At 46.6% G+C, this 27,794-nt stretch overlaps 2 protein-coding genes across 6 annotated transcripts; both read left to right on the top strand.

Annotated features, from left to right (window-relative positions):
• The first annotated feature begins 278 nt into the window (after nt 1-278).
• On the top strand, nt 279-19,042 carry LOC133490121 (leukemia inhibitory factor receptor-like). 5 transcript variants are annotated; one of them, XM_061799754.1, is made up of 20 exons: nt 279-678; nt 2,361-2,512; nt 2,590-2,743; nt 2,831-3,106; nt 3,224-3,350; nt 5,215-5,351; nt 5,478-5,623; nt 5,710-5,863; nt 5,967-6,028; nt 6,104-6,320; nt 6,904-7,083; nt 7,176-7,277; nt 7,382-7,543; nt 7,932-8,060; nt 8,189-8,282; nt 8,389-8,455; nt 17,705-17,725; nt 17,848-17,903; nt 18,328-18,492; nt 18,928-19,042. In XM_061799754.1, exons 1-19 carry the CDS (start codon nt 552-554, stop codon nt 18,443-18,445), a joined length of 2,481 nt encoding a protein of 826 aa, XP_061655738.1. In that variant the 5' UTR covers nt 279-551; the 3' UTR covers nt 18,446-18,492; nt 18,928-19,042. The 5 variants fall into 5 exon arrangements, 4 of the variants coding, with proteins under 4 accessions (XP_061655738.1, XP_061655739.1, XP_061655741.1 ...); XM_061799755.1 differs by lacking the exon at nt 17,705-17,725 and having other exon boundaries at nt 280-678; XR_009792108.1 differs by lacking the exons at nt 17,705-17,725; nt 17,848-17,903; nt 18,328-18,492; nt 18,928-19,042 and adding exons at nt 9,890-10,185; nt 10,273-11,338 and having other exon boundaries at nt 282-678.
• tdgf1 (teratocarcinoma-derived growth factor 1) lies at nt 18,499-20,832 on the top strand. The gene is made up of 3 exons (XM_061799758.1): nt 18,499-19,042; nt 19,495-19,604; nt 20,111-20,832. The coding sequence occupies exons 1-3, from the start codon at nt 18,855-18,857 to the stop codon at nt 20,215-20,217; spliced, it is 405 nt and encodes a 134-aa protein (XP_061655742.1). The 5' UTR covers nt 18,499-18,854; the 3' UTR covers nt 20,218-20,832.
• The last annotated feature ends 6,962 nt before the right edge of the window (nt 20,833-27,794 follow it).

The following is a 27,794-nucleotide window of genomic DNA, read 5'->3' as shown; positions in this document are numbered from 1 at the left end:
CGAACAGTGTTATGAAACACTGCAGGATAACACAGTGTCCTAGTGTACTGCCTGGGTGGCCACAAACGGACAGTGTTCGGGTCTTCCGTCTTCCGTCAAAGGGACCTCAACGGTCGGTCAGGAAGAAAGTTTAAAATCTCCCCAACAACAACTTTCTCTTTTTTTCTAAGATGAGATTCCGTTTTTTGTTTTCCTTCTCAACAGAGGCCCACCCCACTGCAGACGCAGCACGTCATTTCCAAGCATGAAGCGTCGATGTCGTTATCGGCTCAGTATGACTCATGGTTACCAGAAAGGAGCTTCTACATTTCCTGCATTCCAATCCCCATGGATTTCACAATCACTCCAAGGTTAGCCGGCAAATGGGCTCCACCGTGTGTTCCACAGGCTGTGCTTGATGCTTGTGTTGCCACGGGGAGAAACTGGACGTTTGTTTTTGTCCTTTGTGGTTCTTTTCCTCACTCTTCTGGAACTACTTTCTCAGGTGAGATCTTTCCATTTACCTCGGTCACATGTAATCTCGACAACAAAAACAAGAATGCACTGACTCCATGGAGATGAACTGCAAAATGCTCCTTAAAGGAATCCGGCCACATAGTCTCATGATCATGATCCCATGGCTTTTACTTGCGTCACTGTTCTGCAACAGCACACAAGACGGACATTTCAAAGAGGACGGTGAGTAGCCCGAGCTCGAACTGCCGTTATGGATTGCCGCTATTAAGCGTGCCATGCATGATTTTGACATGCTGTTGCTGTTGCTCCAATCAAGTGAATTTACAATCTAGAATTTGGAAATACATGCAGTTTCACATTTGATTTGATTTGAAAATCTATATAGTCAGCCAGAGCTGCGAGGAATGCAACGTTATCAATGTCCTTTGCTTTCACCATCGTCCCTGTCGTAGTGTTGTGTGGGTTTTTTTTCACGTCGAGGGCAAAAGTGCTGCTTTTTGTTTGAATTAACTAACTTTCAAAAAGACCAATAAGCCACACCTTTTGTCCATTGTAGGCCGAAAGCTGCCGTTGGCTACTCGTGTGGACAGAATGAGCGGCAACAACGGGAAAATGAAATTATTTATTTTGTATTTTGAGGGGAATAGCCCGCAAGCAACTTCTTGAGGAAAAAAACAAAAAAAAGAACTACGAACGAGTTCATTTTCGGAATGATGAACTTCGTTAAAAGTTTAGAATTCTAAACTATCCACTTGAACTAGTTCTTGAACTATTTGGAACGTGAACTGAACTTTGACCCAAGACGTTTGTGCGGAAAATGAAGTAAAAATTTGAAAATCTCTTCCGCTGCTTCAAGTTCTTCCACACCGAACTCATCCGGCCGCGCCTTCTAAATAAACGGGCGCAGGGTCAAAGGCCTTCCCCAAACTTACGCCGATGAAATAGAAGCTCGATTCCTCCCCCCCGCGCAACCCATTTCCATTTCGCAGAGTCGGCCACATGCTTTATACCACTCTACTCTGGTGCCGCGATTTAAGGCTTAATTGCCTTCAGCCGCTCGAGCGCGCACACCCATGCCATTAAGCAGAGGAGGTTGCCAACGCTTCAGTTATTGAGTCAGCACAGTTGTGCAACTTTTGCATACTGTGTGCCTCAGCACTTTGCAAACCACACGCGGTCACTTTTCAAGTGGTTTGCTACTATGGCGCTGAGCGCTGAGAGGTTCCGAATGTTTGTATCGCACTTCAACATTGAGGGATGAGTTTCTCGCCGATTTTTTTTATTGGTATTTTTTCGCAATAGCGAGCTCCGCACGTTCTTTCGAATGACTCATTTTTCTCCGCAAATGCGTGTTGAGAAAAGACTGTGTGCCCTCGTGCTAGATTGTAAAGTATACATCTGCTGGGTTAGTTTCGAGATTCCGTTTGCTACTGTGTACGGTATTTTGGTCATGAAAAGTTACAAATATTTGTCAAGTTCGGGTAAAGGTTGTAAATATTGACTTCATGGTTCGAACTTTTTTTTTTTTTTTTTTTAAATCCTGAATTTCACTCACTTGCAATGACCATAATGACTTCAGTATATAGGACATATATATATATATATATATATATAATATTAAGCATAAACATCAAACAACCACAGATTAAAATAATAGTAAAAAGTCAGATGGCAAAAATGAAAGAAAAGAAACATTTCACTTTCTCTCCTGCTCGTGTGCTTTGTCCTGGATGAATGGATTATGTCTAGTAATCTTCATTTAAATTTTCTGTAGCCAAGCAATCTCTATTGCGGCACTGAATTTCTCCATGGTCCTAAAAAAAACCCAAAAAAAACCAAATCCCATATCCTCAAAGACATCCGCTCACCCTTTTAATATTGGTCATATGGTTGCTTTCCATCAGGTGTTTTTCACTGCCGACCACAGAACATAACAGTCAGCGCTTCAGACTACGTAATCCTGTTAAGGTGGCAAGATGACCCCTCATGCGAGTCGGTCCGCGATGTGCTGACGTATGAGCTGGAGGTGCTCGTCGCAGACAAGTTCGTACATTACGTAAGTTTGGGCTGACCGGCGTCGACCGCAGTGATAGCCAAAACATGAATCCAAACTCTTGACTTGCAAATGTTTAGGAGGAAGTGGCTGTTACACCAGACCAGATAGGATCTCCTCATTCGTGGAACTGGTCTTCCCATTTAGCAACGGAGTGCGCTTCCCACACGCTAAAGCTTCGGTCTCGATCCCAAAACCGTACGAGCCAGTGGAAACTGGAGCAGATCGTTCCCGGTTGATATTACTTCTCCTTCTCATTGTTGCTAACGTTTCATTTCAACAGTATCATTTTCACACCTTTGTTCTTGTACTACGCAACAGCGGGCCACAATCACTCTGATTTGCCGGAGGTTTATCCACGAGACAACGTGTTTGAAGTTGGCAGCAGAGCTACCTTTTGCTGCGTTCTACCAACGGGACAAGTTCTGGAGCGACTGTATCTAAACGGAAACAGCAGCACTAAATGGGACGTTAGAAATATCAGCAGTCACACGTATGCGCTGACCGTTGACCTGAACCGAGCATCAACGACCAGTTGCACTGATATCATTTGCGAAACAAAGACATCCGAAAATGGCGCGTGCGCCTACATTGGCTGTAAGTACAGGCCGATATATTTGCCTTTCTTTTAATCCAAGTGCTGATGAACGAATTGCCTGCCCTTAAATACATGAAAAACTAACATGTATTACGAATCTTTTCGCGGTTGACCAGATCCACCTGGGGATCGGGATCTGACCTGTGAAACTCGGGACTTCCAATCTGTTGAGTGTCTGTGGACGGTGGGACCAAACACACGCCTGGCTATTGGAAGTCCAACAACCTATCAACTTCTCGGAAGGTACTGAAATGTGACCGCTTTGATGTTGGTACACTTCATTCCAAATATAAGAGAGGTGATCAATTTACCTGACAACTCGGTGAGAATGGCAATGTTCAGCCATGCGGCCGTCCACATATGGGACGCCACCGTTATATATATTTATGTTTGATTTAAGGTAGACAACTGTCCAAAATTTTGATTTGATTTTCCATCCATCCAGCGGACGCTCGAACCAGTCTTCCACCGTGCCGCCTTATTTTATTTCTTAACTTATAACCGGAGTTCCATCATCGGCCAAGAAACTATAGGAGTCTACTCTGCGATAGGCTGCGGTACGTTCCTGTGGGCCGCCGTGTGTGCAGCGGGCATGTGCCAATGATTGACGGACTGTTTGGTCACGCCTCCTGTCGCTACACTCAATCATTGACTATTCTTGTCCCACCATGCCCTTGTTGTAAGATAATAATTACAAATACAACAAACACGTGTGCTCTCACAAGTAGGTCTTCTACACGGAGGCAACCAATCAGAGGAAAGGGGGCGGCCTTAGCCAAATATGGACAAAGCGGACGCAAAACTGGGTCAAACAGAAGTAGCTGTCAGAGGGGCCTTTTCTGGACACTCGTATGAGTGTTTTTTGAAATTTAAGTGACACTTTTTTTTTATGTCAAGTTCAAGTTAGGTCTATATAGCCAAAATAAGTACAGAAGTCAAACATTGTTTTTGTGTCAATTATATGCGAGACACGTTTTGATAACTAAAAAAAACCTCTCCACACAAAATCGTTTCTCTGTGTTATTAACTTGCATAGTGCTTCTACTGAGAAGAAAAACAAAAGCTTCAGTCCCAAGGTGTTTATTTATGCATTTGGCGTAATTGGCAACGGATGCTGATCCCCCAGCAGACAACATCAAAGTAGATGACACTTGCTACCGCGGACTGGTCGAAGATCGCCAACATTTTGCCGCACGCCTTGAATGTAAGGCCTCAAAGTAAAAGTTCATCAGAGAAGACGATACTTGAGTAAAGTACCGCTACCTGAAAATTCGATGTCGGTATTTTGACTTCGGTTACGTCCCACCGCTGACGCCGGTGCAATGGCCTTTTGACATCTTGATTCCCCAGAAGTGCTCAAATAGTGCTGACAAGCATGTATCGCCATCAACAGTTCAATAGTTCATTTAAAGTTCCTCATTTGAAAGTTTCTGCGGTTGTGAAGCGTCAGATGTTATTTTTTTTTTTCATTCAACGTTTTAAGAATTGTCAAAGTAGTGCTACTGTCTTATATGCGCCCTGGCGACCAGTTCGGGGTGTCGTCCGCCTTTCGCCCAAAGTCGGCCGGGATCGGCTCCGGCGCCAACCAGGATAAGCGGTGTCCGAGATGGCTGGATAGTCTATTTGTCAATTGCCTCATATTCAATTTGACTTGATTCTATGCAGTCCATGTGTGACGTCATCCTCAGTTGTAATGATTTCAAATGCAGTTCACGACGGTGCTGTCAAGATTAGAAACGTTGCGCAATGTAACTACTGTAGTTAGCGCGGTAGTTATAAAGTTCTAAAGATACGTCATCACGCGGCACAGGAAGGTCTCGCCAGTTCTCATTGGATCATTTTGTATTTATGGCCTAGAAGGAATTGTGTTTCGCACAAACATTGACTGTAATTATGACTTTACTACTGTGTTAGCATAGTTACGATTACCAAACCCCGATTCCGATGAAGTCAAGGACGTTGGGTGAAACGCAAATACAATGAATACAATGATTTGCAAATCGTGTTCGACCTATCTTCACTTGAACATTTCTTTTTGCCGGCTCGCTACACGCACAGGACATGTACGAAACTCAAATGTGTATTGATTTGTTTTTGTGTGTTCCAGCCAATGTGCAGACGGGTCCAACGGCAGATGCTCTCACAAAATGCAAGTGGACGTTGGAGAGCGGAATTGGACTTTAACAGCAGAAAACCAACTTGCCACCGTCGTGCTCACGGATAGGGCAGACCTTACCAATAGAGGTATGTCCACTTCAACTCTTTTCTCTCGTAAAAACAAACAAACAAACAAACAAACACAATTAGCTCTGTGATACGCTATGTTATCTTTGAATTAATGAAGTTCTTTTTTTTTTGGTGTCATTACAGTCCGCATGTTTGCCCCGCAAAAAGTCAAAGTCCTAGCAGTTAATTCGGACAATGTCAGACTACAGTGGGAGTGGGCAATACGAATTTATGAGGATCTAGATATAACCTGCCGACTGAACATCAGCGATGGGGAAACGCATGCAGTAGTAAGTTAACAAAGCAAGTACCGCAAAGAGGGTGAGAAGATGAAAATGCCGGAATAAAGCAATGTACATCCGTATCGTGATCCTAGACGGAACGTGTTGGAGTCGGCCTTAGCTTCGCAGTCTTGAAGGGCTTGATTCCCAACTGGACATACACGGCGACGATCCGCTGCGGAACGAGTCGACATTTGTGGAAGTGGAGCGAGTGGAGCTCGAGTGCCGAGTTTCGCACGACGGGCGACGGTTGGTGTTTTTGGAAAACGGGCAATGGACAAAACCGACATAACTTACGACGCCGTCCGTGTTGAATGTTTAGGACACGATTTCTTTCAATCTCTCCCCCCAGTTCCAGACGCTCTCGATGTATGGACTCAGGTAAAAGGCAACCAAACCATCATCACGTGGAAAGTGAGTGTCGACTTTATAATACTTGAAATAACCTCCGATGCAAATCATTTCACAGTATTGATTTTTTGTTGGCAGGTACCACTGGCCAAGCAAAGCCACGGAGACATCGTGGATTATGAAATGACCTGGGCACCGACCTCTGGGAGACGAGAAAGAGCCCGAGTGACGCACCCGGAGCACAGCTTCGCCCTCCGTCTGGACTCCACCAAAGAGTATGCGGTCAGTGTTCGAGCCAGGAATCAATATGGAAGCTCTTCTCCTTCTACTATCACCATCCCTGTCCTCAATGCAGGTACGACGAGGACCGCCATTGTGTGGAATATAGCGACGCCTAGCGCTGATGAGTTGTCACAGCTTAAATACGAATAGTCCCTTGCGTTGATCGTGAATGTATTTGTATCGCAAGATGTTTGTCTTCCTCCAAAACGTTGAAGACGAACCCTGTCGTAGACTGACCCGCAATTTTGCGAACTGGCATTGAACCCGCTTCATAAAAGGATTCGCATTCATTCACATTGAAATTTGAACATTCAAGGTTCGTCCTTGCAATATGTAAAAAATCTTTCCAAAATATATCAAATATCAAATTACAAATATATATATATATATATGCACTGGTCCTTGAACATTTGCTGCAAGCCCTGAATCTCTCAAATGCACACATGCATACATTTCATTTTCCTTCCGACAGGCACGCGTGGCTGCCATTGGGTCCGCGTTGTGTTGCTCTGCAAAACACATGCCTAAATATGCCACCGCTGAGCAAGTTACGTGTCCGTCCTCCAGTTCTGTTGGATCTTACAGGATAATACAACGGGACTGTTCAAGAGGCCGCAAATGTTGTCGTTCTAATCTGCGTGCGTCTTTTCCAACAGGAAGCGGTGGAGTTAAGTTGTCCAGGACACGAGGCACTCACGGTGCTTTCAACCTGTCTTGGTCCGCCAGTCCGACCGCGAGCTGTGGCTATATCGTAGACTGGTGCCCAGCAGTCGGGCCGTGCGCAGTAGACTGGCTCAGAGTCCCTCCTAGTGAAACTCAAGTCAATATATTTTCAAGTAAGCTCGGTTTTCTGCAGGTAAGAGATACACTATGATGTTGCTGTGTCTGAAAGCACTTTTCTTCTGTTGTGGATGATGTCTTTCGCCAGAAAACTTAAAAGAAGGAGTTAGATACTTGCTGTCGATACATGCCTGCACTCACAGGGCGCCGGTGCTACTCGAGAGAGTGGAAGGATATGTCAAGGAGAAAAGTGAGATCTATGTTTGGGGGCGCCTTTGTCTGTGGCATGCACATCGCTGGATGAAAATGTCCTGAAAACATTGCTTTTGTTTGTTTGTTTGTCTGCTTTGCCAGTCATACAAGATCGTCTTTTCAAAACACTTCGATGGAAACAGAGGGATATGGATGTTGAGGTATCCTGGGATCCCGTCGCCCTACGAGAGCAGCCTGCCTTCGTCCGAGGCTACACTTTGTACTATTGGGACAACATGGGCGCTGTCATGAATACCAGCACAGGTAGTGTTAAAACTCGATTCTTTTCAGGTCATAAACTGACACAGCTAACCGCCGGCCGGTAGCTAAATCTACACACGCGCGCACCCGATTTATTTATTACAGCGGCTCAACTCGCTGTATGATCGTGTTTGCAGTGACAATAACAGATTCTTTATTTTGCGATACAAACAAGAAAATAATAGTAGAAAGACGGACGGTCAGCAGGATTGTGCCAAAGAGAAAATTGGAAAGCAGGTGGCCCAATACTTTTGCACCTTTGCATACAGGTCAAAGATCCATTCTCTCTCTGATTTTTTTTTTTTTTTTTTTTTTTTGACTAGTCCATCATTTCAAATAATATCAGGCGTATTGGATTTGGTGTACAATGTCAAAACCTCTCTTGTTCCAGATAATTGTCAGGCCACCAGCTTGACCGCCAAAAGCCTTCAGATCACCTCCTACACATTCACAGTGAAGGCAAATACCGCTGTGGGCCAATGCGGCGCCACATCCATCACTGCCACCCTGAATTCACTCAGTATGTCGCTTCTTCTTACTAACTAGAAACTCGGTTGGAAATGCAACATCATCATTTCTCAAAACAAATCCGACATCAGAACGCGACTCATTCCTCATTTTTTTTTTTTTTTCTGTGTCTTTCTCCAGCTGATAACTTGATCAAGGCTATCGGCATCACCCTGGCAACTATTTTTGTTCTCCTCTGCTTAATTGTTACCCTCTGCTACAGAAACTGGGAATGGTGAGCAACAGAAGACGCAGTTTCACATCATCCGTCAATTGGTTGCCTTGGTTTGCTCCCTAAGAATCAGAATATTATTAATATTGTGCAATGTTACCTTTTCCAGTATCAAACTGAAGGTCTATCCCCCAATCCCAATGCCAGTATTGAAGGACAAATGGATGACATCACTGGTAAGCTTTGTTTTTGAGAGACAAGAATATGAGCTAAACCGTGTAAATGAATTTCAAGTGATTCAATTCTTCTGTGGGGAACGAAACAAGGTTGGAGTCGCGATAACCCATCAATCCTTTTGCATGAACTATTTCTTGAGCAAAGAAACCATATTTGTCACTTAGGTGAGGCACTCATTGGAATACTTGGAAATGACTATTGTCCATACAAGACCTCCTTCCCGAGCTTGTCACCTTGCGGCGGTGGAGGGGTTTGTGCGTTCCAGTGATCTTCGGAGTTAATGCCTGAACATGGTTGAACAGGTCGTAGGCGAGGGACCAGACAAAGCACCGCTCAGAAACCCCCGATAATAAATCCAATTATTGGGACTCAATTTCCCTAACCTGGATGTGGGTCACCGGGGGCCCCCCTCTGTGTTTGGGTTAGTGGCCTGCACTGCACCCACGGGGCTCGCCCAGGCAGAGCCCAAAGAGGTAACGTGGGTCACCTTTCCCATGAGCACACCACCTGTGGGAGGGGCCAGGGAGGCTCCGCGGTGGCCTTGTCGGTCCGCTCTAGGATTGTGACAATGTCACCGATAAGTCGATAAGTTCCGAGTAGATCTAGTCGGACTCGCCTCAACGCACAGGTTGGCCTCTGGTACTAGTCTTGTTGAGTGGGGTTGGACTCCTTCCACTCCCGCTGACAGGCGCCGAGCAGGTGTGCGCTCAGTGGCCGTTTATCCCCCAGCTACAGGTGGGGGACGGATCCTGACTATTGCTTGTGCCTATGCGCTGAACAGCAGCTCAGCATACGCAGCCTTTTTGGAGTTCTTGGAGGGGTAAATTGAGAGCGGTCCTGATGGGGAGACCCTCGTTCTGGTGAGACTTTGCGGTCATGTCATTGGTCTCGGACACTCTCTCGGAAGAGAGGGGTGGCGCTGTCAACCGATCAGATGGTGAAGCTGATGGATTACTGACAGGCCAAGCGGAAAGCAGCTTTGGTGGTCATTGAGGTAAAAAAAAAAAACAACAACTCAGGCATGGGAGGAGTTCAGTGAAGCTATAGAGAATGGCTTCTGGACAACTGAGAGGAAATTCTGCTCCACCATCGGGCATTGCAGGAAGGGGAGGCAGCGCACTGAATCAAAAATGTGTGTAGTAGGAATGGGGTGCTGCTGACCTTAACTCGGAACGGTGTGAGTCGGTAAGGGGTAATTCTCTCAAAGACCTTCTCAATTGAGGGGAAAAATGGAACTGGAGATCGACAGGCTGATCGATCCAGCGTCTGCAGTGATGCAGACTCTGTATTGTTGTCATAGTGAAGTAGCTAAGCCAAAAGGTAAAGCTCAATTTACCTGTCGATCTACGTTCTCACCCTCACTTGTGGTGACCAACTGCAGGTCCTGACCGAATCACAGACACAAGCGAAAATGTGTTTTTTTTTTTCCACAGGGTGTCCAGGCTCTTCCTTAGAGATAGGGTGAGAAGCTCAGTCATCCGGGAGGGACTCAAGAGTAGAGCCACTGTTCTTCTCCACTGGGAGAGGCCAGATGAGGTGGCTCGTGCATCTGGTTAGGATGCCTCCTTGGCTGTCTCCCTGGTCAGATGTTCAAAGCATGTCCCACCGGGAGGAAGCCACGCTGTTGTAACACGTGCAGAATGTGCTTTGGCATTGTCTTGCTGAAATAAGCTGGGGCGTCTGTGAAAAAGACGTCGCTTGGATGGCAGCATATGTTTCTCCAAAACCTGTACGTACCTTTCGGCATTAATGGTGCCTTCACAGATGTGTAAGTTACACATGCCATTGGCACTAACACAGCCCCATGCCCTGACAGATGCTGGCTTTTGAACTTTACGTCCATGGCAGTCCGGATGGATCTTTTCCTCTTTGGCCCGGAGGACACGACGTCCGCAATGTCCAAAAACAATTTGAAATGTGGACTCGTCGGACCACAGAACACTTTTCCACTTTGCGTCAGCCCATCATAGATGAGCTCGGGCCCAGAGAAGCCGGCGGCGTTTCTGGGTGTTTTTGATAAATGGCTTTTGCTTTGCATAGTAGAGTTTCAAGTTGCACTTCCGGATGTAGCGCCGAACTTTATTTACAGACATTGGTTTTCTGAAGTGTTCCTGAGCCCGTGTTGTGATATCCTTTACACATTGATGACGGTTTTTGATGCAGTGCCACCTGAGGGATCGAAGGTCACGGGCATTCAATGTTGGTTTTGGGCCTTGCCGCTTCCATGCAGTGATTTCTCCAGATTCTCTGAACCTTTTGATGATATTATTGTCCGTAGATGAAGAAATCCCTAAATTCCTTGCAATTGTACGTTGATGAACATTGTCCTTAAACTCATCGACTATTTTCTCCCGCACTTGTTCACAAAGAGGAGAACCTCGCCCCATCTTTGCTTGTGAATGACGGAGCAATTCAGGGAAGCTCCTTTTCTACCCAATCACGGCACCCACCTGTTCACCTGTGGGATGTTCCAAACAGGTGTTTGATAAGCATTCCTCAACTTTCTCCGTCTTTTTCGCCACCTGTCCCCGCTTTTTGGGAACGTGTTGCAGCCATCAAATTCCAAGTTCATGATTATTTGCTAAAAAGTATCAAGTTGATCAGTTTAAACATGAAATATCTTCTCTTTGTCGTGTATTCAATTAAATGTAGGTCGAACATGATTTGCAAATCATTGTATTCTGTTTTTATTTATGTTTAACACAACATTCCAACTTCATTGGAATTGGGCGTATAATTTACCCAAAATTCTCCTCGACAAGCTACAAAGTTTCTAGAAGGCTATCCTTGGACAGATGTGACAAAACTGTGGTGTATGAATCCACGTATCGTTAGTTCTTTCCACATTCAATTAACAATTGAAAATAAAAATGAAAAAGTCACGGAATATTTTGTTATTTGTTTTTCAAATTGCCTGATCTTTCATCATTAAGTTTTGGGTATCAACAATACCTGATGGAAAAACAGGCTACTGGACTAAATTAGATTTTAATATTTATTTCGTCTGGGTTATGTAGTTTCACTGAGCTCTCCATAAAGTCGGTTTAAAAAACAAAAACAAAAAAAAACTAGCTCCCCGCTGAAGGAGTACTGACGGGGTACATAAAAGGCCAAGCTACGACGAGGGATCCTTGTTAAAGTAAGCCAACTTTTCTGTACGGAGACATGGCAGCTGAAACACATCCGTCAAAACTTGCCGGCGTGCTCCCACCAGTTTAATCGATACTTTTCAAATCATCACATTGGATTTTTCATTTGTCGGACTACGATTTCGAAATAGTACCAGGAGTAACAATTTGATTGTGATTCGCTGGTCATTTGTTTCTGCCAATACAAATGGCTCTTGTGGTTCGAGGGTGGGAGTCCAACGACTACTCAACACATATTGGCCGAGCCGCATATTTGACATTCGAAAACAAATCTCACCGGACACCAGCACGCAAACATTCGCCAAAAGACAACACACTGTCGGGATCCACGACACCGTCTCCTCCCCCCGTCGCCCTCAGCACCGAGCCCCCCTCCAGACCTTTGACCGATCAGCGAAACGTCTGAGCTGTCAAATAGTGACGTTTAAGGACGACACAGCCGTAGTGGGACGCATCACCATAAACAGAGAGGAGGTAGAACATCTTGTGGACTGGCGCGCAAATAATCTTCGCATCAGTGTGAAGAAGATCAATGAGATGGTGGTGGACTTCCGGAGAGACACACGCCCCCTGCCCCACCTGCACATCTCAGGCTCCAAGTACCTTGGACTCCACCTTTCCGAGGACCTCTGTGGTGGAAAGTGTGATTGTGTCGCCCTCTGCTGGCCGGCTTGCATAGCCTACTGTCTCTGGCAGCTAGAGGACAGGTTCTCTTCACTCGCGACCATAGGTGAGAGGAGGAACGTAGATGGGCTGGTAAATTGAGACCCTCGGGCTGAGGAACACCTTCTTTCCGGGAGCTGTTACACTATTAAACTCGAGCGTGTACCTGATCTGCCATCTCAATTACGCTGCCTTTCACTTTACGTCGCTGACATATCTCGTTCCACAGAGATAGATAGATGCATGATAGAAATACATTTGAGCGAAATGTGGTCATTTCCCATGGCACACACCTGGTGATCCCTCACGGCACCTGGCTGAGGATGAGAAGAACAAAACACGTGACCTTTAAACGAGCAGAGTATTCTACATCGGCACATCTGAATTGAGCGCCTTGAACAATGCAGTATAAGCCCAGAACCATTTCTTAGGTAATTGAAAAGTGTTTCAGATTGGCCGATAATGAAGTTGGTGTTATTGTGTCTGTTTTCCAGACTAAACAAAGTTGCCATCCCGTTTTTGTGGAAATGCGTCACCACACTGAGGCAGAATTAATGGCTATTCCCGTCCTGCACTCCAAATCGGAAGCACCGGCGACGGATTGCGTCGACCGGGGAAATGTTTCGTCACCAACTACAAATGGGCACCGCAAGACGCCCGACGAAAAACTCCGCGCGAGTAGCGCCGCCATTCCGCGTCAAGCACCGTTGCTACCGCCGACATTATTGTCGTCGTCGCCGTCTGCTGTGAAAGACGGACATCTCAACCCTTCATTCAACCTGACCCCAACTGACGCTTCCGTGGAAGGTTCCAATGGATACCAGCCTCAGAAGGAAAAGGGACAGCCGGAGGACGTCCCAGAGAACCCTTTGCCTTGTGTCTTCGCTTATATTTTGCTCCCGCAGTTACCTTCTGAATAGTTGCTGCATGTTGACGAGGACATGAGCAGAGAGGAATCTTAAATACATCGAAGAGCACCTTTGTAGTTTAGCAGACCACTTAAAGCACTTTACGACATACAGTACAATGTTTCGAGGGAAATATGTAATGTTACTTTACACGCAGTTGCTAAATTAAAGGTCAAGGGTGATTGTTTGAAGATTTCTAACTAGCGTAGATCTTTAAAAACAGAAGACAAAGATAGCGCCACACCTGACACAGGAAAACACAGCCCTGTTTTTCTCCGTATGAGTATGTTAGCGAATCCATTAACATTTCAGCTCTCGGGGCAATCCCGAGGCGTTCCGAGGTCAGCCGAGAGATTCTCTCGCGTGTCCTCGGTCTTCCCCGGTGGGACGTGTGCCGAGAAGCGCCGCCCATAAAGGTTACGGTGACAAATGCCGGCGACGGGCACCGTACACTTTACGCCCACAGCCTCAACAATGGAGGCGGGCAATAACAACAACTGAGTGCCCGCCGCCTTAAATACGGTCAACACAATGTAAAACAGCGTGCATGTATTTTTACTACATTGTTCCTCACGTTCCTTAAGAAATGTGGGCCACTATTACTAGTGCTAAGATTGGATATGATTTTTGAAACGCATGCAATACTTAATAGTGCAGAAACTCAGGCGAAAGTCAATCTTAATTGGCTCGTCATGCTCAATTGTCAAACAAAATCAGTGAGGAGAACCTGTCCTCTCTCTGCCAGAGACAGTAGGCTATGCAAGTCGGCCAGCAGAGGGCGACACAATCGCACTTTCCACCACAGCTGGACATGGCAATGCAGAGTACTAGGGCCCGGGCCCGGCCTCGCTCGAAAGACAACCATTTTCCTCCATCGAGCCCCTCGATCAAATTGGAGACATGCTTCTGGTCTCCAATGAAGCCACTTTGGAAGTGCGGCAAGGAATTCAAAGTCCCCCGTTGACTCCAATGTTCAATTTACAACCCTTGGGATAGTTTGAGCAAAACGCCAATATTATATACTGCACGCATGCATGCATATATACATACATATGATCACAACGATTTGAATTTGTGGAAAAAGTGCAGGCAACAATTCCGATTGGCCACATAATGAATTATTTGTCAATCAAATGATTGGTCAATCAAAACAGAGCTGCATTTCAAATTGAGAGCAAGCACATACAAAATGAAAATGATACATGTTCAAATAAAGTGCTTCACTACAGATAAAGAAAGAAACAAGCTCTCTTTCTTGTTTTTGTCTCGTTCGGCTGTTCGGTCAAGCAGAAAGGAGGATCAGTATCCCTTTTATGCCACAAAAGAGTTTGACTGTGTCACGGTGGAGTTTTGAAGCGGCCGCTGTGGTTTCTCAGTATTATAATTGATGTTTATTGAGAATCAGAGTCGAACACAACAAAGTGAGAAAAGAAGACAAAAGACAAAGCACTAATTGACAAAAGGAAGTCTTTACTTCTCTCGAGCTATGAAACATGAGATATGAGTGTCGTATGAGGCAGTAGCGCTTCACCTTGTGAGGGAGGGACAGGACGGGAACAGGACAGGACAGGACAGGATGCATGCGGGACAAGGGTCGCGAACCCGGCTCTCCAACTGAAGTGACTATGCCAATTCTAAAACTCTATAGGACGAGAGTGTGAGTGAGGGGATACCCAAGCAATTTGCATTTTCTTGAGTTATTTGTCGTAATAAGTGAGTGGCCCCTCACCCAGCGAAAGTGTGCCTGCGGACACATGCGAGTGAATTGACGCCGTTCGGCATGCACAAAGACTGACCGAAGTGTTCTGTCATTGCTGTGCCCGCGCCGCCGAGGCTGAGGACCCCGCCCGATCGATCAAGAGGTGGGAGAAGCCCGGCGGACGGGACGCATCCCGCGACGGAGGACCCAGGGCGGTCCGCCGGCCCCACCGAGGAGGCCGTAGGTCCGCCGTTTAGTGACCTCTGGTTTAGATTATCTGATGTTTGTGTGCTGTAGATTGAAAAAACAAAAAGTGCGGGGCATGGCTTCCTACTTGACTGTGATTGGTCGTATGTTGATGTCAATCAAACAGTTTTGCCAGGCTACTCAGCGAAGCTGCAATGAAGAGTTGTACTCGGCTACGGTCCCCAAACACAATAACAACATTCTGTGAGCTGTTTATTTTTCAAACGATAATGGGCTTTTATTTACCAAAAAAAAAAAGGATATTGCAAAGTACACCACGCGCAACACTGCCAAAACTCTTCCACCGAGGATACGCGTATTATTTCGACTCCAAACTAATCTGATTACAATTACAACAACATGCATCACCTCAAAGGTGACTTTTGTGACCACTTTCACTTCAACCCCACCCAAGACAAAAAACAACAACAACAACAACAACAACAACAACAGCAGATCAGGCCTGGTACATCATCTGCTAGCAAGAGTAATCAATGGGAGTCGCAGTGATGGCTGTCGATTGGCGAATATTCCGTGCTTCTAAATAGTTCCAAAGATCTCATTGAATTTGTTTTGCAGTGTTTCGACAGCAAGAGTTGTTTTCATTGAGTTTCCCGTACTTTGCCGTTCCGTTCGGCGTTTCCAGGGAAATTAGTATTTGTGTCGATTTCTCTTTTTCTTCTTCTTCTTCTTCTTCTTCTTCTTTTTTTTTTTGCCATCCTCTGAACAAGAAGAAACCTCTTAAGAAAGCCGTGAGGACCGAACAACAGCCCAGGTTCTCTAGAAATCAGACAAAAGACGCCTTGACTTCCCTAATTGCCGCAACTGTCGAAACTCGCGGCCGTAGGCCCCGCGGTGCGTTTCTCTTTGTCCTCGCGTACGCGCTCGCCTTTCATTTGTCGCCGTTAGCCGCCAGCTTTCAGATGCAGATTTCCTGGAGTTTTCAGATGAAGCTTTCTCCCCATGCTGCCGGCGCTCCCGCTGTGCATTAGCGTGAGACCAAGACCGCATTGTGATGCAAGCGCGGATGACAAAATAGCCATTTCCACCTGTGATTGTCCCTCGACGGTCAACTGGGATACGGGAAAGGAAAAGAAGGAGATATCACAAATGGAAAAGCCATTGGCCTCGGAGATGATCGATCCAACGATAGTGTACGTTTCACACTCGTGCGTGCGTGCGGCCTCGTTGGAACAAAAGGAACCTCGCCACGACGGTCAGTGTTTCTTGGCCGGTATCGTGCGGAATCCGTGCTCCCGTGACCCCTGCGTTGGATCGGTGCTCCAAAAACTGCAGGGCGCGGGCGCGAGACTTGTTGGCACACCCCCGACATTTTATTCCAATTCCATTGGACGGCAAAAGTGAGCGCAATCGTGTGATTGCTCCCTGCCAATCCGCGAAGAAGGGAATTTCAAACGCTGTAGGACTTGTTGATTCCATTGGATGTTTCATAAATCGAGGTGTTGCGCAGATCAAAACCATTTGAGAGACTTTGGGAGGATTCTAATTGCCGTGGTCTGCTCAAGAAAAAGGTTCAGCGCATCTTTGAACGGGCTCCCCTGCAAGGGGTGACCGAAACGTTTCCCGAAATACACCCAAACCAAATGCTTTGTCCTATTGATTGGTGTATCAAATGAAATTCGAGCCAAGAAATCCAAATCTCATCAAATGCTTTTCCAAAAACGGGGCCCAATTGAGCAAATGCAGCAAATCTCAAGGCGACTTGAAATCGGAAGTAAGAGAGAGAGAGAGAGAGAGAGAGAGAGAGAGAGAGAGAGAGAGAGAGAGAGAGAGAGAGAGAGACACACCCGAGCAAAAATGCATTTGTCAGGGGGTGTGCGCAGAAAAGCTTGTTTCGTGCCGGTGGCCGTCAGCATTTAACATGACAATGTTTGGCCAATGAGGCTCATATCCATATGCGTAAAGAAGCGAGGGGGGGGGGGGGGGGAGAGAGGGAGGGGGGGGGGGGGGCAGCTCAGACTTTCGACAAGTGAACTTTGGAGAAGCGAAACGATACCAATGTGCATTGGTTGCTTATCTTCTATTGGTCTCTGTTCGTTTTTATGATGATGATGATGATGATGATTATTATTAAGTCTTTCAGTAGTAGTAAAATAATGCCTCGCAATAATCTTTTTAGTTGGGGGGGGGGGAACTTTGCTGAGTTTCTCGCTTTGTTGTCGATTGGGGCTAAAGCCGCGCCAATGAAAGAGCGAGGTCGCCAGTGGGCGGGACTTCCGGGGTCACCCGCCCCACCTGGATGAGAGTCACCTGGGGGTCGGGGGTGGGGGGGGCCAGCAGCACGCCAACTCGAGACGCCCTTGCGGGAGCGCGACTTCGTTTGCCCCCCCGACGGACCGAGACGCGCTTTTTCATTCAGCCCACAAAGCGAGCGAGCGAGCGGCGACGACGACGACAATTTCCGACTTCCGCCGGACCTTCCCCTCGGAATTGGCTTGATTCAGCCTCTTTAGGAGAACATTTCTATATTTGTCAATGATTCTTCTTATTGTTATTATTATTGCGGATTGATTGATTGATTGATTTTCGCCATTGTGCATTGCCCCCCCCCTCCGCCTACAGGACAAACATGCAACTCCGCAGGTGAGCCTCAAATCACCAACACAACTGTGGAAAATGTTTTTTTGGGGGGATTGTTTATTATTAGTCCTTGATTATGTTTTTCTCGCGCGCGCCTCGTTCACGAAGAGTTTTTTTCTTTCCAGGATTGTATTTTGGTCTCTGCTCTGTCTCCATCCCTTTGCTGCCGTCCGCGCATCAGGTCAGTGTTGCAATCATCATCATCATCATCATCATCATTATTATGATTCACGACAAATGATATAGTCACGTTTCTCTTACGTCTCACAGGAAGCCAAGTCGCTCGATTGTTCCGGCCTTTTCCTCGCTTGACTCTATGGCGATGTTGAAATTACAGTCACAGTGCTCATTTGTGTTTATGAATTTCAAATGTGCTCAACCGGAGGCAATTCGAGAAAAATAAGAATCGCTCCAGCGCATGTGGATCTTTCGGCAACCGACGTGCAAAAGCGGAATAAAACGCTTATGTTCCAATCAATGCGCACGCAAATCAAACAATACAAAATGAGAAGGACAAATCTCGGCTTCTCTCGGCGCGATATGTCAATTAAAGCCTTATTTTGTTTTTTTTTTAGCTGACATTGTGTTCGACTTCTTATTTTTAGGTCGCGTGGGAGACAAAGGTCAGACCTCGCCGCCCCCCCTCGTTTCCCCCGCCGAGGCCTCCGAGGGCCCCCTCCGTCGCTTCGCCCGGGCTCGGGCTCCGAACGACGGGGACCGTAAACACCGCGACGCCGACGCCGTCGTGCCCTTCGTCGGCCTCACCGACGGTAAGTTCGCCCAGGTAGTCGCCGCGGGATTCGCAGACGTGAGCGCTGGCCGCTCCCCCCCCCAAAAAATAAGCGTTTTGTAGAAACAACTTTCACATGAACGTCGAGAAGCGCGGCCACTCGATAAGCGACCGTCGTGCAAAACCACGCCTCGTACGTATTTGCGCGTATGATGGATTCCTTTTAGTGTATTTCCGCTATTTTCAGATGTTTGTTCAGACTCTTTGTGTTTGTCTGCTGACGAACAGCAGATGCGTCGCAGGAATGCGTGTGGTTAATGGCTTACGTCACAGACACCGCGGGGGCCCGGGCCCCATCTCAACCTTTTTTTCTTTTTTCTTTTTCTTTCTTACTTATGTGAAATGAACAAAGTGCACCAAATCTCAACCTACAATTTCTACAATTTTTGTACTGCACGTTTCTTTTGCTTCCAAGCCGCCGAGCAGAGCCGAAGCTGCTGTAAGAACGGAGGGACCTGCATTCTGGGCAGCTTCTGCGCGTGTCCTCCCTTCTTTATCGGCCGCAGCTGTGAGTACAACCAGCGCATCAGGTAATGACAAAAACAAAACAAAACAAAACGCTACTAGTACCCACACATTTCCGCTCCCCCTTCTCGCCTTCTTTTGTCAAATATTTCACGCAGCCTTGGTTTTATTTATACGGGTAACGAAGCGCCACGCTTCAACGGCCACAAATGATCCGACGACTAAGTTACGCGTTCGACCCGTCGCGCTCTCGTCTTCGGATGACCGGAACAGCCGCAAAGACACGCGATCATAAATTGATACATATCTCAGAAGTCACATCATTTATTCGGCTGTCTGCGATTGTGTGAATGCAACATGGCTGCCTCTTCCTGGCACTTCAGCTCACAGATCCCTCTGGTGCACTGCAGCCCCCCTTGGAATGCATCTAAACAGATCGTTGCCTGTAAAAGAGCAAAAGTCAACACCGCTTGTGCCTAATGTGTTGCTTGTTTTTTTTCTTTCTTTCTTTCTCTAGGCACTGCGGTGTGATTCCGCACGGCGAATGGGTGCGCAAGGGCTGCTCGTACTGCCGTTGCGGTTACGGTTTTCTGCACTGCTTCCCTCGCGTCTTCCACAAAGACTGTGGTACGTATGCCATGTTAAATGCACCTATTTGGTCGATATTTCCATTGTTTTTTTATGTCCAACACGCGTGGCGGTCTCTATTGTTTTTTACGAAAACAGAAAACTCCCAAAGTGGGGTGCTTTTCCTGTGTTTGTGTGTGGATGAGACAAAGATGTGGCTGGCGCATAAACACGCAGCAGTTAGAAGAGCACTTTTGAAATTTGCATCCGACAAGAAGCCCAGACAGTGTGTTCTCATTCCGGTGTAAACGGTCTCCTAAACGGCTGCTGAATCCGCTCCCTCGTTTGCCGTCTGAGGCGTCTCCTTTTTTAAAACAAAACAATCCATTCCATCCATAGACAGGGGCGCAAAATGACATTTTTAGCCTTCCCTTTTTTGCAACATACACAAAAAACGAGCAAACAAAGCAGGCAACTAAAAAGCGGCGAGCCGCTCCGACGCAAATGCGAAAATACTCGTGTGTGTGTGTGTGTGTGTTCTGAATTCTCTTTCGTGTGGTTTCTAGAAGACTCCGAGGAGGTGCAGTGGTCTCACTCGTCCGCTGTTAGGACACTTCAGAACGGCTGCGTGCTCAGCCTGGCGCTGCTTCTACCGCGCTATCTCTTCCTATGATGCATATACTGTACATTTTTAACAAGGCATCTTCCAAAGCTATTCTGAGCTTCAAATGTGTTTATAAAAAACAAACAAACAAACAAGTATTTATTTTATTCAAGTGAAATGTTTTAGCAACAGAAGATAAAAATATCTCTGGGGGGGGAAACAAATGGAAGCAGGATGTTGTCCCTGATGAGTGAACTCTTTCAAACCCTGACGAGGACCCGTTGAAAAAGTTCAGCAACTGCTCGCCTTTATGGCCCAAAAGAAACGCTCGCTGATGCTGACTGCCCTTTTTTCCCCCCCAGCAGCTAACGCCTTTGTAATTACATCAAACGAGAAACATCATGTTAGGAATGACTTCCAAAGTTTCCTTTGTGAACTCAAATGAGTTATTTACGTGTATCCAACCACATTTGTGCGCGTTTATCTGTCTCGGAGACAGCGGTACATCAAATTCTACACATTTTTGCATCTTTATTTGGAGGCTACTTTTTTCATAAAAGAGTGATGCCACCTTTTTTTTTTTTTTCCCTTGTTTTGAACTTTGTGTTTTCTGTTTGTTTGCACAAGTGATGAGTTGGGTATAAACTTGTATGCACTGTTTATTAAACTTGTTACAAAAATGTGTATATGTGTATATATAGATACACTGTAAATGTTTGTGCAGACATTTTCTTTACATTGCGACAAACGGTATCAACATGCTCTAGTCTGCGAGAAGATGCAGAATTGATGACATTGACTCAAAAGTTCCCATAACACATATGATGTCATTGTCTAAATGCCAAAAGAGGAATTTCAAAGTGTAAGCATTTGACAAGTTTCAAGCAAGCCGTTTCCCCTTCCTCCTCCTCCTCCTCCTCCTCTTATCTTATTTTCAGGAGGTCGCTTATCTCCACAGTTTGGTGATGAGGCTCCAATTGAATCTCTGTTGCCTTCTTATCTTAAACACGCACAACAGTTGTTGTTGTTCTTGTTGGTATGCTCAATCTTATCTCGACTTCAATAATGACGAATAAATGCAAAAGGTACATTTCGGTTCTATGAACGATACACCGGGTAGACTGTGGATCGGTTGCCCGGCCGATCAATGGCAGGACGCGTTCGCACCTATGGACAAATGTCGTCTTCCCTTGTAGAAAGCGGGAGGAAGTCGGCGCAAGCGCAGGGAGTACGTGCACGCACATTGAGCTGGGATTCAAATCCAGAATCTCAGAACTGCGGAGCAGACTCGCTACCCGCCGGTTGATACTTTGAAACGACGGCAGTCTCGAACCAATCCGATAATATGTAACCGTCTTGCACCCGGCTGAGGATGAGACGTAATCAGCTGTGAGGGTCTTTTGTCTGGGAGCGGTTATTTTTAACATGGTAATCTCCAAGTAATAGGGCTGTAATCCTCCTTTTGTTAGCCACCCTTTCGGGGCGAGAGAGCAGCGTTACCAAGAATAAAACGCCATTTTGACTCCGAGATCCTATTAGAACCGCTGACAGGGTTTCCATCATCCGGGTTCACAGAAGATCTCCACTGAAAGGTTCTCACCGGGCTTGTATATTCTAAAGATGAGAAAATGTGAAGCATCCCGGATTCAAGAACCCGGACGACATTCCCGAAACCCCCGACCGCCACGTCGTCCGGCAAGCCGTGGGAAGGTTTAAGCCGCTCTCTGTTGGCACCGGAATGTCGCAATTGTCTTCTGATGGGGAGGGAACGGGATTGGGCGAGATTTAAAGGGCTTCATGTAGCATCAGAGGGAGTGTGGATAATTTGAACAGTTTTTGTTTTTTTTAAAAGGGTGCCCAATAGGATGAATTAAAGAAAGACGGGAGGAATTTGTCATTTGGATGGGCTGACTTTCGGGACATCCGTATGTGCATCAATGTCCGACAACTCCAAAATCCTTCTTCGCAATGCAGATCTTAAGCTCATGAAGTTGAAAACATGGAAATGAATGCATATGAGCATGGTCAAAAAAAAAAGGAACAAGATTACTGATCTAAAAAGAAAATGGAATGGCTTTATCACCATATTCATTTACAGTACAAACTTTCTGTTTCGTAGCTTTTTTTTTTTTTTTTTTTTTTACATGGCCTAAAACACCCAGTACAGTAAAAAAGTGATTGTAAATAAACAGAAAAGAAGCTTGAAAATAATTGAAAGCTTCCCATTCTATCCAAGTTTACTCCATTATGAAGCGTAAAATACGACAGCGGAGACCCCAGACTGTTGAACAGCTGAAGCTGTACATCGAGCAAGAGTGGGAAAGAATTCCACCTACAAAGCGTCAACAATTAGCGTCCTCAGTTCCCAAAAGCGGAGCGCCCGCAGAAAAGCCACGCAGGCACGGGGAGAACATGCAAACTCCACACAGGCGGGGCCGGGGATTGAACCCTAGTCCTCGGAACTGTGAAGCAGATGTGCTAACCAGTTGCGCACTGTGCCGCCATTATTGTATATCTGTGACCTGGAAATGCGTCAGTCCCGTTCTCTGGCTGCATTGCACGACTAAACACCAGTGGCCAATTCTGGAACTAGCGGACTTTGGGAATGGCTGAGCAATTCAGGGACGCAATCACGGCGCCGAGTTGATCAGTTTGAACATTCAATATCTTTGTAGTGTATTCGATGAAATATAGGTGGTGTTGTGAGAGAGGGTTTTTCCTCATCATTCGGTTGCTTATCGAGCCACGCCGCTGGGATTTGGTAGCGGGCACACGTCGGACGAAAAGCCTTTGACTCTGTTACATAGACACTCAACAGACGCTACGTTAGAAGAAGGAGAGGAAGAAGTGCACACTTGCACATCACTAATACAAGAACCGTAGGATAGAAAAGACAAAGTCCTCTACTAAGACAACAATGATCACATTTGAGCGACATGATCGGGAAAAGTATCAAGTAAATAATATGTTCCGTCACTGCCTCAAACGTCTTTTATTTACCTGAAAAACTGAATCGACAAAATTCAGTAGACAACTCTAATAAATGACGATTGTTGATGTGCCGGTATGCAAAGAAGCGAGCCGACGAGTGTATTCAGAAGCATGTAATATATCTGCCGCATTGCGCCATTCGCCTGGATGCCGAGCATCAACACTTTTCGACAGTCTTCCAATATTTCGTTGCAAACGGGATGTTTTGCAGAAGATTGGAAAGCGAAATGAAGGATGAAGGGAGACGTGGCGGTGCGTGATGTCAGATCTTCACTGACACGCGCAGACACAACAATACGGTTGGAGGTACCAGTACCGCACTGACTTGTGCCCTCTTGTTTTTGTGGTTGTTTCGTAATAAACCTAATTATGCCTGACAGCGGCAACCTCGGATCAAGTTCCGGTGGATGCCTACCGCGGTTCGTCTAAACTCAATCCCAGGAGGTCTGCCGTCAGGGGACACGCCGCCATTCTCGTCCTCAGAAACAACGTGCCGAGATCTCAGGAAGATGACTTGTTTGAGGGTTTATCGAAATCAAAGTTGCAAGGTGAAGCCTATCCTCTTCCTGTCCGGTCATTTTGAGAGCTGTGATGACATTTACGCCTCGAAACGCATTGAAAAGGTTGCAAAATGTGGCCTCCGCGATGAGCAAAGGAGCGGCAGACCATCGTCAGCAGCTAATCCTGCGACTCGTGCTTGGGGCAAGGCATTGATCGGAGAACATCGAGAACAGCGAGCGTCGACGACGTCCCCGTGCTGTGTCAGCGCCGACGACATAACCCTAACCCTTGCGCACATTTTGCCAACCTGAAACAAAACTCCTTCATTCATTCATCTCCTCCTCACGCGGGTCGCCGGCGTGCTGGAGCCTATCCCGGCTGACTCCGGGCGAGAGGCGGGGTCCGCCCTGAACCGGTCGCCGGCCAATCGTAGGGCACATACAAACGAACAACCGTTCGCACCTACGGGCAATTTAGAGTCTTCAATCAACCTGCCACGCATGTTTTTGGGATGTGGGAGGACAGGCCCGGCGGCGCTTCAGAGACATCGACGTTCCTTGGCCATGACGTCGAGAGATCGACGTGCGACAAAAGCGCTCGGTCGAATCCAGAAGGCCCCCAAAATCCAGAAGGCTTTCTATTCGAAACCAAAGGAAGGATAATGACCTGTTCCAAATGCGCACGTCGCCCACATTGAGCATTCGACATCAAATGCCTTCGCAACTGTTTCATTGGTCGTCATGACTTCATCGATGCCAAGGATTTCAAAGATGAAATAAAACACCGGACACTTTGGTCCACAGTTTGTCCGTTTGTTTGCGTCACAGAGAATTGTCCGCATTTTCTGTGTCAATACTTCAAGGCCAGCCAGAAGTGAATGAGTTGCCGCAGAGAAAAGAAAGCGCAAACCCCAATTTCGACCCACTTGGGGCATTGTGTGAACCGGAAATACAAACATAATACAAATCACTTCCAACAGCCAAATACATTGAAACTCCAAACGTGCGCCTGCTTAACATCGTCGGCCAGCGTGCGGCATTTGCTTGCGGGCTTCGGTTCTTAAAGCCCCGCTGGAGGTCAACGTTGCGTTCAATGGGTCTACAATTGACGCGTTAACGAGGTTGCAAAGAGTGTGGTCAAAGGTGCAAAAACTTTCTCAAGCAGTAGTTGACGAGGTGCAACATTCAACCCGATTTCCTCTCAAGCAGCACCAAAGCCAATTCGTTTGATCCACAATCCTGATCCGAACACGAGGACGCTGTGCTGCCGGACAGAATTGCAGGATTCGCCCCAATACGGGTCTGCTCAATTTGGAAATGGCAGATGTCAGTCAGAGCGACTCTCGTTATGCTGTTTCCTTGGCAACGTGCTGCTCCGCACAACAGTCAAAACAGGGAAATTGGACAGTAACGCAACACACGTGCTTCTACACACACACACACACACACGCGCCACGGAAATAAGGCTGAAAACAGTTGTCTTTCTACTCATTTGACAAAAAAAAAAGATTTTATGAGGATATATGTATATGTATATATATATATATATATATATATATATATATTTTGAGGACTGGGGTTTCATCCCCGGGCCGGCCTGTGTGGAGTTTGCACGTTCTCCCGGTGCCCGCGTGGCTTTTCTCCGATTCCCTCCCACATCCCAAAGACATCCATTAATTGACCACTCTAAATTGCCCGTAGGTGAGAATGTGAGTGCGGATGGTTGTTTGTTTGTATGTGCCCTGCGATTGGCTGGCGACCAGAACATGCAAACTCCACACAGGCCGGGCCGGGAATTCAAGCCCGGTCCTCAGAACTGTGAGGCAGACGCTCGAACCGGTTGCATGGATATGTAGATATATAGAGATAGATATATAGTTGAACTTTATTCAGAGAGGGAAGAGAGCGAGAGAGGTTGTGTTCCTTCCTGCAACTCCTCGTCGTAACTACACGATGATCAATAGACACACAGGTTGTCAGCAGCTATAAATATCAAATTCATCTTGATCATTCTTGAAAGAGGAGCAATATTTGTGAATCCATCCAGAAGAGCATTTGGGGGGACAGACAATGTCTGTTTTAGTTCATCTCCAGCAGACTTTTTTTGTTTTTTTTTTTAATTATTATTTGAGGTAAAAGATCCTTTTATATACACTAAAGCACCAACAGCAGCAATACGTTCGCAAGGAGGCGAAGGGAATCATTTTGTGGCGACTGCCAAAATAGAAACATCCATTTTGACCGCTAGAGGGCAGCAACACACAGTTAAAGCCACAAACAGCCGAGCCTGTTGAAATCCGACCATGGCCAATCACGGGCAATGTTCCCTCCACATATTTGCGTTCACGTTTCGAACCGTTTTCCACAATGCTGCAATGCAATGTGGGGGGGGGGACACACACACACACACACTTTCCAGGCTTTCATTTCTTTCCCACGTGACAAGGACCTTGTACAAAAAGCCGCACGTTCCTAAAGTTCAAGGCCCCGTGACCTCAGCGAGCGTCAACGTCGGACCTCTTGTGGCAGAAAGGGCCAAATGTCAAGTGCTGTTGCAGCAGTACACCAACGATGAGCCACATTTCGATACACTTTTGTCTCTCCGACAAAGCCAATTAGTTATTCGGTGGGAAAAGAAAAACTCCCTCACATTAAAAGCAGAATTTTATAATAGTCCCTGGTACTCAATTTGAAAGTGTATTATATAATATACTCAACTAAGACGTATTGCCTTAAACCAGAGTTTTCCACAGATAATGTCCATCCATCCATCCATTTTCTGAGCCGGTTCTCCTCACTAGGGTCGCGGGCGTGCTGGAGCCTATCCCAGCTGTCATCGGGCAGGAGGCGGGGTACGCCCTGAAGTGGTTGCCAGCCAATCGCAGGGCACATAGAAACTAACAACCATTCGCACTCACATTCACACCTACGCTTAATTTAGAGTCTCCAATTAATGCATGTTTTTGGGATGTGGGAGGAAACCGGAGTGCCCGGAGAAAACCCACGCAGGCACGGGGAGAACATGCAAACTCCACACAGGCGGGGACGGGGATTGAACCCCGCACCTCAGAACTGTGAGGCTGACGCTCTAACCAGTCGGCCACCGTGCCGCCCACAGATAATGTATTTTGGGTTATTCATTAAAAAAAAAAAAAAAAAAAAAACAACCCCAAAAACCTGCCGCTTTCTTTCATCGTGTGGCGGAAGCGTGTCACTTGCTGAAAAGGAAGCAGCGAGGCAGGACTGACGGGAATTCAGTACGATGGCGCTTCCCACTGAGTTCAAAGGTGATAGCGGTCCCGTTGCGCTGGAACATTTGAAAGCTTTCTCAATGGCTTTTGCAAAAAAAATGCCGGATGGTGAGACCGTGCCGATACCTGCCACGAGGGCACAAGCTGCACAATGAGCAAGACACCCAACCTTTCCACTTGTGCTTCAACAAACACAAATCGGACGCTGGATGGCTAAAACACAGTTGACGAAGATGTCGACAATTTGCAATTTGCGATAAAGCTCGCACATGAGACTCAGGAGAACGATAACAAAGCGCCGGCGGCGCGCTCATCATAAGTCGGAGGTGCTAAGTGAATTCATAAGCGGAATCAATTCTGTGAAATTCCCACCTTGGATCCAATCTTTGTTTGTCTGCAGTGCGGCCAATGTTTTGAGTGGCGCTGTTTGTGTTATTTGGAAAGATATTTAAGCTCCTATTTGGTACAAATACTGCCATTTCCATGCAAAAATGTCACTCCAGACATCCAAAATGTTCTCCACACCTCCGCACCTGCGCTTGAGGCTCGACCCCCTCATCCACCTTCGTCCTCCATCATGAGTGCCGGTCTCCGAACATCCGTCTGCCGCCCTGTGCCAACGCCAGCGGTGCCTTTTGATTTAATCATGAGCGGTATGCCCCAGTGCCTGTGCATTTGTGTTAACCTGTGCGTAATAGGCCGACAGTTGACTTGCTGTATTTTGATGAGCTCTTCTTACTCATTTGTGGCATTTCTTTGGAACATTGAAATCAGGGCAATTCCCCCCCCCCCCCCCCAAAAAAAAATATAATAATGAATTCATGCATGCGCACGCCTTGCAGGCATAGTGTTGCTGCTCGTATGTACTGTATTTGGTCGAGCGTGCCACTGTGGCGCAGCCAGG

The sequence above is a fragment of the Phyllopteryx taeniolatus genome, chromosome 15, assembly GCF_024500385.1.
Source record: "Phyllopteryx taeniolatus isolate TA_2022b chromosome 15, UOR_Ptae_1.2, whole genome shotgun sequence".
NCBI lineage: Eukaryota > Metazoa > Chordata > Actinopteri > Syngnathiformes > Syngnathidae > Phyllopteryx > Phyllopteryx taeniolatus.
The sequence above is the reverse complement of the archived record's forward strand: the minus strand, read 5'-3'. Positions and strand labels throughout refer to the sequence as shown.